Source organism: Bombina bombina, chromosome 4 (genome assembly GCF_027579735.1).
Source record: "Bombina bombina isolate aBomBom1 chromosome 4, aBomBom1.pri, whole genome shotgun sequence".
In the NCBI taxonomy this organism is placed as follows: domain Eukaryota; kingdom Metazoa; phylum Chordata; class Amphibia; order Anura; family Bombinatoridae; genus Bombina; species Bombina bombina.
The window spans coordinates 992,497,818-992,518,291 of record NC_069502.1 but is presented as its reverse complement, the minus strand read 5'-3'; the positions used below and the strand labels follow the sequence as shown (position 1 = coordinate 992,518,291).

The 20,474-nt window shown below is 41.5% G+C and overlaps 1 protein-coding gene across 3 annotated transcripts in view; it reads left to right on the top strand.

Moving 5' to 3' along the window:
• USP34 (ubiquitin specific peptidase 34) overlaps nucleotides 1-20,474 on the top strand; it is a 1,226,195-nt gene that overhangs the window by 1,173,377 nt on the left and 32,344 nt on the right. For all 3 annotated transcript variants that reach the window (XM_053712051.1, XM_053712050.1, XM_053712048.1), the window contains one exon: nucleotides 765-844. In XM_053712051.1, coding sequence (XP_053568026.1) covers nucleotides 765-844 — 80 coding nt within the window. The remainder of the gene's footprint in view (nucleotides 1-764; nucleotides 845-20,474) is intronic.

Genomic DNA, 20,474 nt, shown 5'->3' with positions numbered 1-20,474 from the left:
ACCGACTCTTAGGTTTGACAGAATCAGCCGCTCTCTTCCTGGGACCTGTAGAGAATGAAAGAGAGCAGGGTAACCAACCCTGGCTTTCTGAGAAGGGGTAGCAATAATGTTAGAAACAAAGCAAAGACAACCTCACCGCTTTCTAACTGCTAATAACCACCATTACTCTTACTAAAGAGATTGACATGGACACAGCATAACCCCAATCCATGCTTGCTGGGAAAAGTACCCATAAAAGGATTAAATATCTTCAGACACCATTTCGCACATCCTCCATTGACAGAGACAAAGAGAATGACTGGGGGTTATGGATAAGGGAAGTTACACTTAACAGCTTTGCTGGTGTGCTCTTTGCCTCCTCCTCCTGGCCAGGAGTTAAATATCCCACTAGTAATTAGAATGACGTGAACTCTCCATGTCATAGGAAATAATTTTAGTTTTTTGTATATTCCATGCCATCATTTGACCACAAATGCCATTATATAACAAAAAGTTAACTTTTTCACAAACCTTGGGTTTCAAACTAAAATTATTTACACAAACCTACTGCAGTCATAAGGCAAATAGTTGTAAAAGTTTCTCTAGGATCCCCTTTGCTCAGAAATGGCAGACATACATGGCTTTGTCATTGATTTTTTGCAATTAGAATGTGCGCCACACCCCTGAAATAACATTTTATAGTTATTGGTAATCATTTTGACCCTGATTGCTACAAAAGAGTCTTTATTAGAAATACTCTCTTTAAATTATGTATTTTCTTTTAGGTGTTCTGATTGCTTATGAAGGGTTGGCTCTACATCTTGCATTATTTCCAAAACTTTGGACTGAGCTGTGTCAAACACAGGTAAGCAAACCTCTTTCTTGATAATACAAGTTCATATCTATTAATGGAATACCCTTACTGATTGTCCATTTTTAAAGTGAATGTAAATTTTTATGCTAAAGTGCCCGGCTTTTAAAAATTCAATTAAAAACAGGGGCACTTTAATTCATCAAAATTTACATTTCACTCCTGTTGTGAAAAAAAACTTGCCTTTTAAACTTGACAGTAGCTCCAGCTTCCTCCGGTCGTCGCAAGCCATTTCTGATGTCAGAAATGATGAATAGGTCATCCTCCAATCACAGCTTCCCCCCCCCCGGGGGAATCAGTGTCTGATTCAACTATGTGATTGGAGGAAGCCTGATTCCTCATTTTAGACCCAGGAAGAGGCTTTGCAACGGGTGGAGGAAGCTGGAGCTGCTGTCAAGATTAAAAGGTAAGTTTTTTTTTTTTTCATAACAGGAGTGAAATGTAAATTTTGATGAATTAAAGTGCCCCTATTTTTAATCAAATTTTTTTAAAAAAACGGCACTTTAGCATCAAAATTTACATTCACTTTAATATACATGATTATCACCCACAGACCATAACGTTAGTATGCAGTCATTTCAGGATATAACTTTGTTGAGTTATTGAAAGTTCTTAAAATTCAGACACCAATTCACAAAACATTTAGACAAGCAGAACCTCAACATGCTTACTTTTAGACTAGAGTGCCCTTCTTGGTTACTTTGCAAGTTATTTTATATTTATAAAGGAACTCTATAGTAATTTGTAAAACACATGTTACATTTATAAGCTGTTGTTTTTTTATTTGTTGCTTATCTTATACCTGCAACCAATGTAATACTGCTACTAGACTATGGCTCTATTGCAATACCTGGAAAATGGGTAAAAGGATACGTTGCATATATTCTTTAAAGGGACATTAAACACTTTGAGATGGTAATATTATAAAATGATAAATCGTATATATAAAAAAAACATGGAAGTGCAGAACACTGTTATATTCCACTCAGCCATTGGAGGCACACTCTAGTGACCTATGTAAAACTGTCCGTAATTGGCCACAGCATAGAAGATAACCTAAGTTACAACATGGCAGTGCCAATTGTTTTATTGACACTAAAACTTTACACTTATTTTGTCAATATTTAAACAGCTAATAAAAATTTAAAGAATGCATCTACACGTTATTCTCAAACTAATCCTTTCTTTGAATGCTTCATTCTATCTAGCAATTATTTAGTATTTAATAACCCTTTAAAGACTGAAACATTTTTAACTTTGTTCTGGGTTCACATATTCTTCAGTCATCTCCCTGTCTTAATTTTCTTTTTGACAGATTACAAACTTTTGCTAGTTTTTACTAGGGATGTGTATTCGGCACTTTCGTTCACTTCTGAATGCGGAAGTAGGTGGTTGCTTTCGGTATACAGCTCTTTTCGGAGCCGAACATTCTCTTGTGCAAGTGAAACACACTAAGATCTGTGCAAATCCAGATCTTAGTTTTTTTTTTGTTTTGTTTTTTTGCATAAGATGATATTCGGTTCCAAAAAGAGACGAATACCGAAAGCAACTTCCTATTTCCGCATTCGGCAGTGAACCATGTTCTTCTAGATACCCAAAAGGCCAAACTGTAGAGATCAGCTGACTTGACCATACTATTACATTTATAGTTGCCATGTAATTTGCAACTATAACAATGTTTTTTTTTTCCAGTGTTATTCAAAAAGATATACTAATGGCTTGAATTTTACAGCATTTCAGAAAAAAGTTAGTAGTGTGGAATTGCATCTAGGGAAGGTTTGTTTTACACTACTGCTCAGTATGAACATACCAAAGATAAGAAACTGTATGCCAGCTCCTGTACAGTGGCTATATTTTGTTTGCTTACAAACAAGGAGCTTCAAATGTTGTTGTTTTTTTATTATTTTATACTATATTGTCTGCTTTATGCTATTGGCCATTATTATCTGTAAAATTGCATCAAAATATAGCATAGCTTTATGCATAACTCTCAGCAGACGCAGTCTCTGATGGGAGTAAGGGCATACGCACATATGACTTTTATGTAACATCTGTATTTAATACAGTAAGATTGTATAATCCTCAATTCACAATAAAAACACAATGCAATAACAGTTACTATGAATTTCAAATTCAATTACTGACTCGTATAAGTATACATTGTAAACGTTTGCACATGCTCAGTAGGAGTTGGTGCCTCAGAAAATGTGCATATAAAAAGACTAAAAACTAATTTATAATGGAAGCAAATCTAAAAGTTTTTTTAAAACTGCAAGCTCTATCTGAATCATGTAAGTTCAATTTTGACTAATGTCACTTTAAATAAAAAAGAAAGTGCACTTGTGTGAATTTTGTTTTTACTTATGTCTCGTTAAGGGCAATTTTGAAAAAACATTCTAACAATTTTATTTGGTCCTTGCACTTGTTTTGCTGCTTAGTAGTGTGATTTGAGCACTATGTGTTAACATTTACATTAATCAAGGAAACAATAGTTTTTTGTTGATACGTGAACGGAGCATGTGCAACATTGACTAGCAAAAAAAAGTCTGTATGAAAAGCAAAATTATATTGTGCGAAACCGGCTAAAATAGTTTTTCAAGAGGTATTTCTTTCATGTAGGCAAGAGTCCATGAGCTAGTGACATATGGGATATACAATCCTACCAGGAGGGGCAAAGTTTCCCAAACCTCAAAATGCCTATAAATACACCCCTCACCACACCCACAATTCAGTTTTACAAACTTTGCCTCCCATGGAGGGGGTGAAGTAAGTTTGTGCTAAGATTTCTACGTTGATATGCGCTTCTCAGCATTGTTTAAGCCCGATTCCTCTCAGAGTACAGCAAATGTCAGAGGGACGTGAAGGGAGTATCACTTATTTGAATACGATGATTTCCCTAATGGGGGTCTATTTCATAGGTTCTCTGTTATCGGTCGTAGAGATTCATCTCCTACCTCCCTTTTCAGATCGACGATATACTCTCAATTTACCATTACCTCTACTAATAACTGTTTTAGTACTGGTTTGGCTATCTGCTATATGTGGATGGGTGTCTTTTGGTAAGTATGTTTTCATTACTGAAGACACTCTCAGCTATGGTTTGGCACTTTATGCATTTATATAAAGTTCTAAATATATGTATTGTACTTATATTTGCCATGAGTCAGGATCATGTATTTCCTTCTGCAGACTGTCAGTTTCATATTTGGGGAATATAAACATTTTAAGAAATTTTTTTCTTACCTGGGGTTTAGTCTTTTTTTCAATTGACTACATCTTGCAATTGCGGGTATTAGGCCCGCGGGTGCGTCAAATGCTAAACTTTATTGTGTCATTCTTGGTGCGAAAAAATAAGTTTATGATGCAACTTCGTCATTTCTGGCGTCATACGTGATGCTGAGACCTTTCACACGGCGGCGTCATTAGTGACGCAAGTGTGTCATTTCCGGTTATTTTTGGCGCCAAAAAAGTTTACGTTATGTTGTGCGTCATACTTGGCGCCAAACTTTTTCATTATTTCAATACCCCTTGTATGTTTGCCTCTTGCTTTTTTCTCTATCAGAGGCCTATGCTATTGCATTTTTTCCCATTCCTGAAACTGTCATATAAGGAAATAGATAATTTATATGTTGTTTTTTCTCTTACATTGTGCAAGATGTCCCAATCTGATCCTGTCTCAGAAGTTTCTGCTGGAACATTGCTGCCTGACATCGGTTCTACCAAAGCTAAGTGCATTTGTTGTAAAATTGTAGAAATTATTTCACCAAATGTCATTTGTAATAGTTGTCATGATAAACTTTTACATGCAGATAGTGTTTCCATCAGTAATAGTACATTGCAAGTTGCAGTTCCTTCAACTTCTAATGTGCATGATATACCTGTAAATTTTAAAGAATTTGTTTCTGATTCTATTCTGAAGGCTTTGTCTGCATTTCCACCTTCTAATAAACGTAAAAGGTCTTTTAAAACTTCTCATTTAGCTGATGAAATTTCAAATGACCAACAACATAATAATTTATCCTCTTCTAATGAGGATCTGTCTGAGACAGAAGATCCTTCCTCAGATATTGACACTGACAAATCTACTTATTTATTTAAAATAGAGTATATGCGTTCTTTATTAAAATAAGTGTTAATTACTTTGGATATTGAAGTAACCAGTCCTATTGACGTTCAGTCTAATAAACGTTTAAATTCTGTTTTTAAACCTCCTGTGGTTTCTCCAGGGGTTTTTCCTATTCCTGAGGCTATTTCTGATATGATTTCTAGGGAATGGAATAAGCCAGGTACTTCTTTTATTCCTTCTTCAAGGTTTAAAAAATTGTACCTTTACCAGCAAAATCTATAGAGTTTTGGGAAAAAATCCCCAAAGTTGATGGGGCTATTTCTACTCTTGCTAAACGTACCACTATTCCTATGGAAGATAGTACTTCCTTTAAGGATCCTTTAGATAGGAAGCTTGAATCTTATCTAAGGAAGGCCTATTTATATTCAGGTCATCTTCTCAGACCTATTTCTTTGGCTGATGTTGTGGCTGCATCAACTTTCTGGTTGGAGAATTTAGCGCAACAAGAATTGGATTCTGACATATCTAGCATTATTCGCTTACTGCAACATGCTAATCATTTTATTTGTGATGCCATTTTTGATATTATCAAAATTGATGTTAGATCCATGTCTTTAGCTGCATTAGCTAGAAGAGCTTTGTGGCTTAAATCTTGGAATGCTGATATGACATCTAAATCTAGATTACTATCTCTTTCTTTCCAAGGTCATAATTTATTTGGTTCTCAGTTGGATTCTACTATTTCAACTATCACTGAGGAAAAGGAGTTTTTTGCCTCAGGATAAAAAACCTAAGGGTAAATCTAAGGCTTCTAACCATTTTCGTTCCTTTCGTCAGAATAAGGAACAAAAACTCAATCCTCCTCCCAAGGAATCTGCTTCCAATTGGAAGCCTTCCTCAAATTGGAGTAAATCCAAGCCATTTAGGAAACCAAAGTCAGCCCCTAAGTCCGCATGAAGGTGCGGCCCTCATTCCAGCTCAGCTGGTAGGGGGCAGATTAAGGTTTTTCAAGGATTTTTGGATAAAATCTGTCCAAAATAATTGGATTCAGAGCATTGTCTCTCAAGGGTATCGAATAGGATTCAAAGTAAGACCTCCTGTGAGAAGATTTTTTCTCTGACGTATCCCTGTAAATCCAGTAAAAGCTCAGGCTTATCTGAAGTGTGTTTCAGACCTGGAGTCTTCAGGGGTAATCATGCCAGTTCCTCCTCAGGAACAAGGTTTGGGGTTTTATTCAAACCTATTCATTGTACCAAAGAAAGAAAATTTATTCAGACCAGTTGTGGATCTAAAAATTTTGAATCGTTATGTAAGAGTACCAACTTTCAAGATGGTGACTATAAGGACTATTCTGCCTTTTGTTCAGCAAGGCCATTATAAGTCCACAATAGACTTGCAGGATGCATACCTTCATATTCCGATTCATCCAGAACACTATCAGTTTCTGAGCTTCTCTTTTCTAGACAAGCATTACCAATTTGTTGCTCTTCCATTTGGCCTAGCAACAGCTCCAAGAATCTTTTCAAAGGTTCTGGGTGCCCTACTATCTGTAATCAGAGAACAGGGTATTGCGGTGTTTCCTTATTTGGACGATATCTTGGTACTAGCTCAGTCTTTACATACTGCAGAATCTCACACAAATCAACTAGTGTTGTTTCTTCGGAAACATGGTTGGAGGATCATTTTACCCAAAAGTTTCTTGATTCCTCAGACAAAGGTCACCTTTTTAGGCTTCCAGATAGATTCAGTGTCCATGACTCTGTCTCTAACAGACAAGAGACGTTTAAAATTGGTCGCAGCATGCCGGACCTTCAGTCTCAGTCATTCCCTTCAGTGGCTATGTGCATGGAAGTTTTAGGTCTCATGACTGCAGCATCGGACGCGATCCCCTTTGCTCGTTTTCACATGAGACCTCTACAGCTTTGTATGCTGAATCAATGGTGCAGGGATTATACAAAGATATCAAAATTAATATACTTGAATCCCAATGTATGACACCTGGACTGTGATCTCAACAGATGCGAGTCTTTCAGGTTGGGGATCTCTGACAGCACAAGGGGTTTGGAAATATCAAGAGGCGAGATTACCAATAAATATTTTAGAACTCCGTGCAATTCTCAGGGCTCTTCAGTTCTGGCCTCTGCTAAAGAGAGAACCGTTCATTTGTTTTCAGATAGACAATATCACAACTGTGGCTTATGTCAATCATCAGGGTGGGACTCTCAGTCCCCAAGCTATGAAAGAAGTATCTCGGATACTTGCTTGGGCGGAATCCAGCTCCTGTCTAATCTCTGCAGTGCATATCCCAGGTGTAGACATTTGGGAGGCGGATTATCTCAGCCGCCAGACTTTACATCCAGGGGAGTGGTGTGTTTTCTCAGATTGTTCAGATGTGGGGTCTTCCAGAGATAGATCTCATGGCCTCTCATCTAAACAAGAAACTTCCCAGATACCTGTCCAGGTCCAGGGATGTTCAGGCGGAAGCAGTGGATGCGCTGACACTTCCTTGGTGTTATCATCCTGCTTACATCTTCCCGCCTCTAGTTCTCCTTCCAAGAGTGATCTCCAAAATCATCATGGAACAGTCTTTTGTGTTGCTGGTGGCTCCAGCATGGCCACACAGGTTTTAGTATGCCGATCTGGTTCGGATATCCAGTTGCCCGCCTTGGCCACTTCCGTTACGGCCGGACCTACTATCTCAAGGTCCGTTTTTCCATCAGGATCTCAAATCATTAAATTTGAAGGTATGGAAATTGAACGCTTAGTTCTAAGTCATAGAGGTTTCTCTGACTCAGTGATTAATACTATGTTACAAGCTCGTAAATCTGTCTCTAGAAAGATTTATTATAGAGTTTGGAAGACTTACATTTCATGGTGTTCTTCTCATAAATTCTCCAGGCATTCTTTTAGAATTCCTAGAATTTTACAGTTTCTTCAGGATGGTTTGGATAAGGGTTTGTCTGCAAGTTCCTTGAAAGGACAAATCTCCGCTCTTTCTGTTTTATTTCACAGAAAGATTGCTATACTTCCTGATATACACTGTTTTATACAGGCTTTAATTCGTATTAAGCCTGTCATTAAGTCAATTTCTCCTCCTTGGAGTCTTAATTTGGTTCTGAAGGCTTTACAGGCTCCTCCATTTGAACCAATGCATTCTTTAGACATTAAACTACTTTCTTGGAAAGTGTTGTTTCTTTTGGCCATCTCTTCTGCTAGAAGAGTTTCTGAGTTATCTGCTCTTTCTTGTGAGTCTCCTTTTCTGATTTTTCATCAGGATAAGGCAGTTTTGCGGACTTCTTTTCAATTTTTACCTAAGGTTGTGAGTTCTAACAACATTAGTAGAGAAATTGTTGTCCCTTCCTTATGTCCTAATCCTAAGAATTCTTTGTAGAGATCCTTACATTCTTTGGATGTGGTAAGAGCTTTGAAATATTATGTGGAAGCTACTAAAGATTTCAGGAAGACTTCCAGTCTATTTGTTTTATTTTCTGGTCCTAGGAAAGGTCAGAAGGCTTCTACTATTTCCTTGGCTTCTTGGTTGAAACTTTTGATTCATCAAGCTTATTTGGAGTCGGGTCAGGCCCCGCCTCAGAGAATTACAGGTAAGTTCTTACATAAATTATGTTTTCTTTCATGTAATTGGCAAGAGTCCATGAGGCCCACCCTTTTTATGGTGGTTATGATTTTTTGTATAAAGCACAATTATTTCCAAATTTCCTTTTTTGATGCTTTCTACTCCTTTCTTTATCACCCCACTTGGCTATTCGTTAAACTGAATTGTGGGTGTGGTGAGGGGTGCATTTATAGGCATTTTGAGGTTTGGGAAACTTTGCCCCTCTTGGTAGGATTGTATATCCCATATGTCACTAGCTCATGGACTCTTGCCAATATGAAAGAAGTTAATTTATCAGGTAAGTTCTTACATAAATTATGTTTTTTTTTATGTAGAGTAAGGAATTTCAATGAAAAATATTGAAGGGTTAAAACTGGGCACTGTTGATTGAAACATTAGAATCCACGCGTAAAACTGTTCAAATTACTATTTTGAGCAAGATTTATCAAGCACAATCAGAATTTAATATTAGGAGAGTCCACAGCATCATTCCTTACTGTTGGGAAATACTGAACCTAGCCACCAGGAGGAGGCAAAGACACCCCAGCCAAAGGCTTAAATACTCCCCCCTACTTCCCTCATACCCCAGTCATTCTTTGCCTTTCGCCACAGGAGGTTGTCAGAGAAGTGTCAGAAGATACGGAGTAGTTCCTTATGGAGGGTATCTACCCTTCGAAATGGGACTGGAGTTTTAAGTAGTCTTGTCAGCCTCTCAGTGAGAGCATTGACGAATGTTAGAGTCTGGTGATGCAGGGAGAGTCTTTCTTGCGAATCCATCCAGACTCGTTTTAACAGCTTCTTAGCAATCAGTGTTGACGAGTTTTACTGCCTGCTTCCATCACTCAAGTCCATGTCAGGAGCGATGCTACAAGACTGTCAAACTTGAGAGGCTGTGTTTCTGTTCCATGGCATAGATTCCGGTAAGATCGTTTAATTTTTTATACACATATGATAACGCAAGAAGTCAGGGTCACAGTGTGGCTCCTTTTATCAGTAAGGAATCAAGGGTTAATATCTCCGAAGGGAAATTATTGAACAGGGGGGATTAATCACATAATTTTATTGTATTATGCTGTGATATGTGTAAGATGAGGCTCAGGCAGATGTTGGAACGTACAGGTTTTACTTTTGTTTTTGGAAGCTGTGCAGCCTGAAAGGCTTAGCACACTTTTTTCCTATATCAGGGGCGGTCCTGCATTGCACACCACGTGATCGGGTGTGGTCACACTGATTTCCTCTTTCCTGACCATGCGGTTTACCGTAGAAGAAGCGGTTTCTCTGTTTGGCCTGGGTCATAGGAGGTGGTGAGTGCCCCAACCATTGGGGGTATAAAGGTGCCGTTTTAGCTTATTATTCAATAGTCTGCTTTATAAGCGCAAGCTATGGAGGATTCTGATGCGTTAGAGGGTACTCCCTCTTTACCTAAGTCTAATACCTGTCTATATTGCGAGGAGGCCACGATATACTCGCCTGCTCAATTATGTTCCACATGCCTCGATAAAGTAATAATGTCAAAGTAAGTTAATATGTTTGATACCACTGAGCCGTCCACCTCTGAGGAGTCTCCGTCCCGTGAGGTGCGCAGCCTACAATCATCTCCCAATACACATGCAGCTTCCCGTAGCATTCCTAATTCTCCATCTGGAGGGGCCCTTTTACCACCAAACTACTGAGCAGTTACAAACAACAGTGTTTGTGGCCTTTCGTGCTTTACCTGCTAAGCGCTAGCAAAAGTTCATATATTGCTATCCTTCCCAGGGGTCATTTACTAGCTCATTGGATTTATCTGATACAAGATTATCCAATGATGAAGACTCCTCTGATACTTCAGAGGCTGCTCTTTCTGGGTCGGAATCTGCTGCCTCTAAGACTCCAGCTGTGGAGGAACCGCAGATTTAGGATTGAACATTTACGCTTTCTGCTAAAGGAAGTTTTGGCTACTTTAGAGGTTCCAGAGCCTAAATTGCCTAAGGAACCTTTGATTCCTAAATTAGATACGGTCTACGAGGACAGGGTTGTACCACAGACTTTCCCGGTTCCGTAAAGATGGCGAACATTATTAAGAATGAATGGGAAAAAAATGGTTCTTCATTTTCCCCTTCTTCCTTTAAAAAATTGTTTCCGGTTCCGGACTTTCAATTGTAGTTGTGGGGTTCCATTCCCATGGTGGATGGCGATATCCCCACGCTTGCTAAACGCACTACTATCTCACTTGAGGATAGTTTGTCGTTTAAAGAGCCCATGGATAGGAAAATAGAAACTCTGTTAAGAAAGATGTTTCAACATACTGGATATTTGTTTCAACCGGCAGCGGCTGTTGCTGCAGTTGCTGGAGCGGCTACCTACTGGTGCGACTCCTTATCTGAGTTGATCCAGGTGGAGGGTCCCCTCGATGTGATCCAGGAAAGAATTAAGGCCTTAAGGGTCGCTAATTCTTTTATTTGTGATGCAAATATGCAAATTATTCGCCTGAATCCTAAGGCTTCAGGTTTCTCTGTTTAAGCCCGTAGGGCACTCTGGCTTAAGTCCTGGTCTGCAGACATGCCTTCAAAGTCAAGACTTCTTTCCCTCCCATTTAAGGGAAACATTCTATTTGGTCCAGGCCTGGACTCAATTATCCCCACGGTTACTGGAGGCAAAGGTGCCTTTTTACCGCAGGTTAAGAAGAACAAACCTAAGGGACAAGGTCCTAATTTTCGTTCCTTTCGTTCGGATAAATCCCAACATCAGCAGCCCTCCGCAAAGCCCGAGCAATCCAAGGGGATTTCGAAGCCGACTCAGTCCTGCAATAATTCCTAGCAAAACAAGAAGCCTGTAGAGAAAAAATCGTCATGAAGGTGCGGCCCTCGATCTGACTCTGGATCTTGTAGGCAGACTGTCACTTTTTTTGGACACTTGGTTTGGGAACGTTCAGGACCCGTGGATCCTGGAGGTCATCGCTCAGGGATACAGGATAGGTTTCAAGTCTCATCCACACAGGGGCAGATTTCTCTTGTCAAACCTATCTTCAAAGCCAGAAAACAGAGAAGCCTTTCTGGGGTGCGTGAGGGATCTCTCCTCCCTGGGAGTCATTGTACCGGTACCTCTTGCAGAAAGAGGTCTGGGATACTACTTAAACCTTTTTATGGTCCCAAAGAAGGAGGGAACTTTCCGCCCGATTCTGGACCTAAATTGCTTTAAACAAATTCCTAGCTGCCCCCTCGTTCAAGATGGGGACAATAAGGTCTATCCTTCCCTTAGTTCAGGAAGGACAGTTCATGACCACGATAGATCTGAAGGATGCTTACCTTCACATTTCAATACACAAGAAACACTTCAAGTTTCTAAGGTTTGTGTTCCTGGACCAGCACTTCCAGTTTATTGCACTTCCATTTGGTGTAGCTACTGCTCCAAGAGTTTTTACAAAGGTTGTAGGGGCTCTGCTTGCAGTGGCCAGAACCAGAGGTATAGCAGTAGCGCCATACTTGGACGATATTCTGGTTCAAACACCATCCTGTCATCTGGCAGAAGACCATTCGAAAGCTCTTCTACTTCTTTTTCGATCTCATAGATGGAAGATAAACTTAGAAAAGAGTTCTCTTATTCCCAGTACCAGGGTGGAATTCCTGGGTACTATAAAAGACTCCATATCCATGAGGATATTCCTTACAGACCAGAGACGTTACAAGCTAACTTTCGCTTGTCTTGCTCTCCAGACATCATTCCTTTTGCCAGATTCCATCTCAGACCACTTCAGCTGTGCATGCTGAGACAGTGGAACGGCGATCATTCGGATCTGTCTCAACAGATTTCTACGGTCAACCGGTCGAGAGAATCGCTCTCTTGGTGGCTCTGTCCAAATCACCTGTCCCAAGGGACATCCTTCTTGAGACCATCCTGGGAGATTGTGACTAAGGACGCAAGTCTATCAGGATGGGGAGCTGTTTGGGGTGCCAGGAAGGCAAAGGGCCTGTGGACTCGAAAAGGAATCCCACCTCCCGATCAACATTTTAAAACTTCGAGCTCTGAAGGTTTGACCTTTTCTGGGTTCATCCCAGTTTATCAGATTCCAATCAGACAACATAACCTCAGTGTCTTACATCAATCATCAGGGGGGAACGAGGAGCACCCTAGCAATGAGGGAAGTATCTCGGATTCTGGAATGGGTGGAGGCCTACAACTGCTTGCTGTCAATGATCCACGTTCCGGGTGTGGACAACTAGGAAGCGGATTTCCTCAGCAGACAATCCTTTCATCCGGGGGAATGGTCTCTCCATCCCAAATTGTTGGATTTGCAACAGATGAGGGACGCCGGAGATAGATCTCATGGTGTCCCGACTCAATTCCAAACTACCTAGATATGGGTCGCTATCCAGGGTTTCTCAGGTGGAGCTAATAGATGCATTAGCAGTGCCTTGGAGGTTCAATCTAATTTACATTTTTCCGCCGTTACCACTTCTCCCTCGTGTAGTGGCACGCATCAAGCAGGAGCAAGCATCAGTGATGCTTATTGCTCCATCGTGGCCACGGAGGATGTGATTCACGGACCTGGTGGGGATGTCCTCATCTCCTCCATGGAAGTTACCTTATCGCAGGGATCTTCTGGAACAGGGTCCCTTTGTTCGTCAAAATCTAGATACTCTAAGGCTGACTGTGTGGAGATTGAACGCTTAGTCTTAGCCAAGAGAGGTTTCTCTGAGAGGGTTATTGACATACTCTTTCAGGCTCGTAAGGTGTGGAGAGCTTACTTGTTCTAGTGTGAAGAGTGTGGTTTCACCTGGCATAAGGTCAAGGCTGCCAGGATTCTTTCCTTTCTCCAGGAGGGTCTGGAGAAGGGCCTTTCTGTCAGTTCCCTGAGGGGACAGATTTTGTCCCTTTCTGTTTTGCTGCGCAAGAGGCTTACAGGACTCCCTGACGTGCAATCTTTCGTTAAGGCTCTGATTAGGATCAGACCTTTGTTTAGATCTAATGCTTCACCATGGAGTTTGAATCTTGTTCTTAAGTTTTTACAACGGGCTCCGTGTGAGCCTATGCATTCGGTTGACATTAAATTGTTGTCCTGAAAGGTTCTTTTCCTATTTCTGAAATAGCTGCCTTGCAATGTGAGCCTCCTTATCTGGTGTTCCACACTGATAATGCTGTCCTACGTACCCGTTTGGATTTTCTACCTAAGGTGGTGTCTGATCGTAACATCAATCAGGAGATTGTGGTTCCTTCCTTATGTCCTATTCCTCCTCCTTCGAAGGAACGTTTACTTCATAATCTGGATTTGGTTGGAGCTTTGAAGTTTTATCTTCAAGCTACTAAGGATTTTAGACAAACTTCTTTCTTGTTTATCTACTCTGGGAAGCGTAAGGGTCTGAAGGCCTCTTCGACTTCCTTATCTTTTTGGTTGAGGAGTGTTATACGCTTAGCTTACGAGTCAGCGGGACTTAGACCTCCTCAGATGATCACGGCTCATTCCACTAGAACGGTGGCTTCCTCTTGCTTCAGCTAAAGCAGCTTTTGGGAGAGAGGTTTTACAGGCTGTGGTGCCCTCAGATTAGGGTCTGCCTTTCTTTTACCCCTCCCGTTATCATTCGGTGTCCTCTAGAGCTTGAGTATAGTTTTCCCAACAGTAAGGAATGATGCTGTGGACTCTAATATTAAGACGGAAAACATAAATTATGCTTACCTGATAATTTAATTTCCTTCTGTATGAGAAGAGTCATCGACCCCCGCACGTATACTCTGATGGACGGACCAAAATTTTGTTTTTCTCTTCCGGCACCATTTATACCCTGATATTTCTCCTACTGTTCCTTATGCCCTTGGCAGAATGACTGGGATATGAGGGAAGTAGGGGGAGTATTTAAGCCTTTGGCTAGGGTATCTTTTCCTCCTCCTGGTGGCCATGTTCAGTTTTTCCCAACAGTAAAGAATAATGCCGTGGACTCTCCTCATACAGAAGGAAATGAAATTATCAGGTAAGCATAATTTATGTTTTAATTCTCCTTTGTGTTCGCCTCAGTACACTTTTTAGAGAAGCAAATTTAGCAAAAATTTGTAGCATTTTTTGCGCTTTTCTAAAAGGCGTGCTCAGGCGATGTAATTTCTCCTGTCTAATTAGTATTTGCGCTTCATTTATCATTGAAAATAATTGTGTTCACTGAAATACACAAAAGTACTAAAATGTATATGTTTAAAGTGTAACATTTCTCAATTAAAAAAGAGCACCATACTGGTATATAAAATTAATTTTACAAGCATTCGTGGGGGGTTTTAGCAGCAGCTCCAAGATATCTTTCTCCAACATAGGTGTGTCCGGTCCACGGCGTCATCCTTACTTGTGGGATATTCTCTTCCCCAACAGGAAATGGCAAAGAGCCCAGCAAAGCTGGTCACATGATCCCTCCTAGGCTCCGCCTACCCCAGTCATTCTCTTTGCCGTTGTACAGGCAACATCTCCACGGAGATGGCTTAGAGTTTTTTAGTGTTTAACTGTAGTTTTTCATTATTCAATCAAGAGTTTGTTATTTTCAAATAGTGCTGGTACGTACTATTTACTCAGAAACAGAAAAGAAATGAAGAATTCTGTTTGTATGAGGAAAATGATTTTAGCAACCGTAACTAAAATCCATGGCTGTTCCACACAGGACTGTTGAGAGCAATTAACTTCAGTTGGGGGAACAGTGTGCAGTCTCTTACTGCTTGAGGTATGACACATTCTAACAAGACGATGTAATGCTGGAAGCTGTCATTTTCCCTATGGGATCCGGTAAGCCATGTTTATTACGATTGTAAATAAGGGCTTCACAAGGGCTTATTTAAACTGTAGACTTTTTCTGGGCTAAATCGATTGATTATTAACACATATTTAGCCTTGAGGAATCATTTTTTGATATAATAATATCGGCAGGCACTGTTTTAGACACCTTATTCTTTAGGGGCTTTCCCAAAGCATAGGCAGAGTCTCATTTTCGCGCCGGTGTTGCGCACTTGTTTTTGAGAGGCATGGCATGCAGTCGCATGTGAGAGGAGCTCTGATACTTATAAAAGACTTCTGAAGGCGTCATTTGGTATCGTATTCCCCTTTGGGTTTGGTTGGGTCTCAGCAAAGCAGATACCAGGGACTGTAAAGGGGTTTAAAGCTTAAAACGGCTCCGGTTCCGTTATTTTAAGGGTTAAAGCTTCCAAAATTGGTGTGCAATATTTTCAAAGCTTTAAGACGCTGTGGTGAAAATTTGGTGAATTTTGAACAATTCCTTCATGTTTTTTCGCAATTGCAGTAATAAAGTGTGTTCAGTTTAAAATTTAAAGTGACAGTAACGGTTTTATTTTAAAACGTTTTTTGTACTTCTGTTCAAGTTTATGCCTGTTTAACATGTCTGAACTACCAGATAGACTGTGTTCTGAATGTGGGGAAGCCAGAATTCCTATTCATTTAAATAAATGTGATTTATGTGATAATGACAATGATGCCCAAGATGATTCCTCAAGTGAGGGGAGTAAGCATGGTACTGCATCATTCCCTCCTTCGTCTACACGAGTCTTGCCCACTCAGGAGGCCCCTAGTACATCTAGCGCGCCAATACTCCTTACTATGCAACAATTAACGGCTGTAATGGATAATTCTGTCAAAAACATTTTAGCCAAAATGAACCCTTGTCAGCGTAAGCGTGGCTGCTCTGTTTTAGTTACTGAAGAGCATGACGACGCTGATATTAATATCTCTGAAGGGCCCCTAACCCAATCTGAGGGGGCCAGGGAGGTTTTGTCTGAGGGAGAAATTACTGATTTAGGGAACATTTCTCAGCAGGCTGAATCTGATGTGATTACATTTAAATTTAAATTGGAACATCTCCGCATTTTGCTTAAGGAGGTATTATCCACTCTGGATGATTGTGAAAATTTAGTCATCCCAGAGAAACTATGTAAAATGGACAAGTTCCTAGAGGTGCCGGGGCTCCCAGAAGCTTTTCCTATACCCAAGCGGGTGGCGGACATTGTTAATAAAGAATGGGAAAGGCCCGGTATTCCTTTCGTCCCTCCCCCCATATTTAAAAAATTGTTTCCTATGGTCGACCCCAGAAAGGACTTATGGCAGTCAGTCCCCAAGGTCGAGGGAGCGGTTTCTACTTTAAACAAACGCACCACTATTCCCATAGAGGATAGTTGTGCTTTCAAAGATCCTATGGATAAAAAATTAGAAGGTTTGCTTAAAAAGATGTTTGTTCAGCAGGGTTACCTTCTACAACCCATTTCATGCATTGTCCCTGTCACTACTGCCGCATATTTCTGGTTTGATGAACTGCTTAAGGTGCTCGATAGTGACTCTCCTCCTTATGAGGAGATTATGGACAGAATCAATGCTCTCAAATTGGCTAATTCTTTCACTCTAGACGCCTCTTTGCAATTGGCTAAGTTAGCGGCTAAGAACTCTGGGTTTGCTATTGTGGCGCGCAGAGCGCTTTGGTTGAAATCTTGGTCGGCTGATGCGTCTTCCAAGAACAAGCTACTAAACATTCCTTTCAAGGGGAAAACGTTGTTTGGTCCTGACTTGAAAGAGATTATCTCTGATATCACTGGGGGTAAGGGCCACGCCCTTCCTCAGGATCGGCCTTTCAAGGCAAAAAATAGACCTAATTTTCGTCCCTTTCGTAAAAACGGACCAGCCCAAGGTGCTACGTCCTCTAAGCAAGAGGGTAATACTTCTCAGGCCAAGCCAGCTTGGAGACCAATGCAAGGCTGGAACAAGGGAAAGCAGGCCAAGAAACCTGCCACTGCTACCAAGACAGCATGAAATATTGGCCCCCGATCCGGGACCGGATCTGGTGGGGGGCAGACTCTCTCTCTTCGCTCAGGCTTGGGCAAGAGATGTTCTGGATCCTTGGGCGCTAGAAATAGTCTCCCAGGGTTATCTTCTGGAATTCAAGGGACTTCCCCCAAGGGGGAGGTTCCACAGGTCGCAGTTGTCTTCAGACCACATAAAAAGACAGGCGTTCTTACATTGTGTAGAAGACCTGTTAAAAATGGGAGTGATTCATCCTGTTCCATTAAGAGAACAGGGGATGGGGTTCTACTCCAATCTGTTCATAGTTCCCAAAAAAGAGGGAACGTTCAGACCAATCCTAGATCTCAAGATCTTAAACAAATTTCTCAAGGTCCCATCGTTCAAGATGGAAACCATCCGAACTATCCTTCCTTCCATCCAGGAAGGTCAATTCATGACCACGGTGGATTTAAAGGATGCGTATCTACATATTCCTATCCACAAGGAACATCATCGGTTCCTAAGGTTTGCATTCCTGGACAAACATTACCAGTTCGTGGCGCTTCCTTTCGGATTAGCCACTGCTCCAAGGATTTTCACAAAGGTACTAGGGTCCCTTCTAGCGGTGCTAAGACCAAGGGGCATTGCAGTAGTACCTTACCTGGACGACATTCTGATTCAAGCGTCGTCCCTTCCTCAAGCAAAGGCTCACACGGACATTGTCCTGGCCTTTCTCAGATCTCACGGCTGGAAAGTGAACGTGGAAAAGAGTTCTCTATCCCCGTCAACAAGGGTTCCCTTCTTGGGAACAATTATAGACTCCTTAGAAATGAGGATCTTTCTAACAGAGGCCAGAAAAACAAAGCTTCTGGACTCTTGTCGGATACTTCATTCCGTTCCTCTTCCTTCCATAGCTCAGTGCATGGAAGTGATCGGGTTGATGGTGGCGGCGATGGACATAGTTCCTTTTGCGCGCATTCATCTAAGACCATTACAACTGTGCATGCTCAGTCAGTGGAATGGGGACTATACAGACTTGTCTCCGAAGATACAAGTAAATCAGAAGACCAGAGACTCACTCCGTTGGTGGCTGTCCCTGGACAATCTGTCTCAAGGGATGATGTTCCACAGACCAGAGTGGGTCATTGTCACGACCGACGCCAGTCTGATAGGCTGGGGCGCGGTCTGGGGATCCCTGAAAGCTCAGGGTCTTTGGTCTCGGGAAGAATCTCTTCTACCGATAAATATTCTGGAACTGAGAGCGATATTCAATGCTCTCCAGGCCTGGCCCCAGCTTGCGAGGACCAGGTTCATACGGTTTCAATCAGACAACATGACGACTGTTGCGTACATCAACCATCAGGGGGGAACAAGGAGTTCCCTAGCGATGGAAGAAGTAACCAAAATAATTCTTTGGGCGGAGTCTCACTCCTGCCACCTGTCTGCTATCCACATCCCAGGAGTGGAAAATTGGGAAGCGGATTTTCTGAGTCGGCAGACATTGCATCCGGGGGAGTGGGAACTCCATCCGGAAATCTTTGCCCAAGTCACTCACCTGTGGGGCATTCCAGACATGGATCTGATGGCCTCTCGTCAGAACTTCAAAGTTCCTTGCTACGGGGCCAGATCCAGGGATCCCAAGGCGGCTCTAGTGGATGCACTAGTGGCACCTTGGACCTTCAAACTAGCTTATGTGTTCCCGCCATTTCCTCTCATCCCCAGGCTGATAGCCAGGATCAAGCAGGAGAGGGCGTCGGTGATCTTGATAGCTCCTGCGTGGCCACGCAGGACTTGGTATGCAGATCTGGTGAATATGTCATCGGCTCCACCTTGGAAGCTACCTTTGAGACGAGACCTTCTTGTTCAGGGTCCGTTCGAACATCCGAATCTGGTTTCACTCCAGCTGACTGCTTGGAGATTGAACGCTTGATTTTATCGAAGCGAGGATTCTCAGATTCTGTTATCGATACTCTTGTTCAGGCCAGAAAGCCTGTGACTAGAAAGATTTACCACAAAATTTGGAAAAAATATATCTGTTGGTGTGAATCTAAAGGATTCCCTTGGGACAAGGTTAAGATTCCTAGGATTCTATCCTTCCTTCAAGAAGGATTGGAAAAAGGATTATCTGCAAGTTCCCTGAAGGGACAGATTTCTGCCTTGTCGGTATTACTTCACAAAAAGCTGGCAGCTGTGCCAGATGTTCAAGCCTTTGTGCAGGCTCTGGTTAGAATCAAGCCTGTTTACAAACCTTTGACTCCTCCTTGGAGTCTCAATTTAGTTCTTTCAGTTCTTCAGGGGGTTCCGTTTGAACCCTTACATTCCGTTGATATTAAGTTATTATCTTGGAAAGTTTTGTTTTTAGTTGCGATTTCTTCTGCCAGAAGAGTCTCAGAATTATCTGCTCTGCAGTGTTCTCCTCCTTATCTGGTGTTCCATGCAGATAAGGTGGTTTTACGTACTAAATCTGGTTTTCTTCCAAAAGTTGTTTCTAACAAAAACATTAACCAGGAGATTATCGTACCTTCTCTGTGTCCGAAACCAGTTTCAAAGAAGGAACGTTTGTTGCACAATTTGGATGTTGTTCGCGCTCTAAAATTCTATTTAGATGCTACAAAGGATTTTAGACAAACATCTTCCTTGTTTGTTGTTTATTCAGGTAAAAGGAAAAGCAACTTCTACCTCTCTCTCTTTTTGGATTAAAAGCATCATCAGATTGGCTTACGAGACTGCCGGACGGCAGCCTCCCGAAAGAATCACAGCTCATTCCACTAGGGCTGTGGCTTCCACATGGGCCTTCAAGAACGAGGCTTCTGTTGATCAGATATGTAGGGCAGCGACTTGGTCTTCACTGCATACTTTTACCAAATTTTACAAGTTTGATATTTTTGCTTCTTCTGAGGCTATTTTTGGGAGAAAGGTTTTGCAAGCCGTGGTGCCTTCCATTTAGGTGACCTGATTTGCTCCCTCCCTTCATCCGTGTCCTAAAGCTTTGGTATTGGTTCCCACAAGTAAGGATGACGCCGTGGACCGGACACACCTATGTTGGAGAAAACAGAATTTATGTTTACCTGATAAATTTCTTTCTCCAACGGTGTGTCCGGTCCACGGCCCGCCCTGGTTTTTTTAATCAGGTCTGATATTTTATTTTCTTTAACTACAGTCACCACGGTACCATATGGTTTCTCCTATGCAAATATTCCTCCTTAACGTCGGT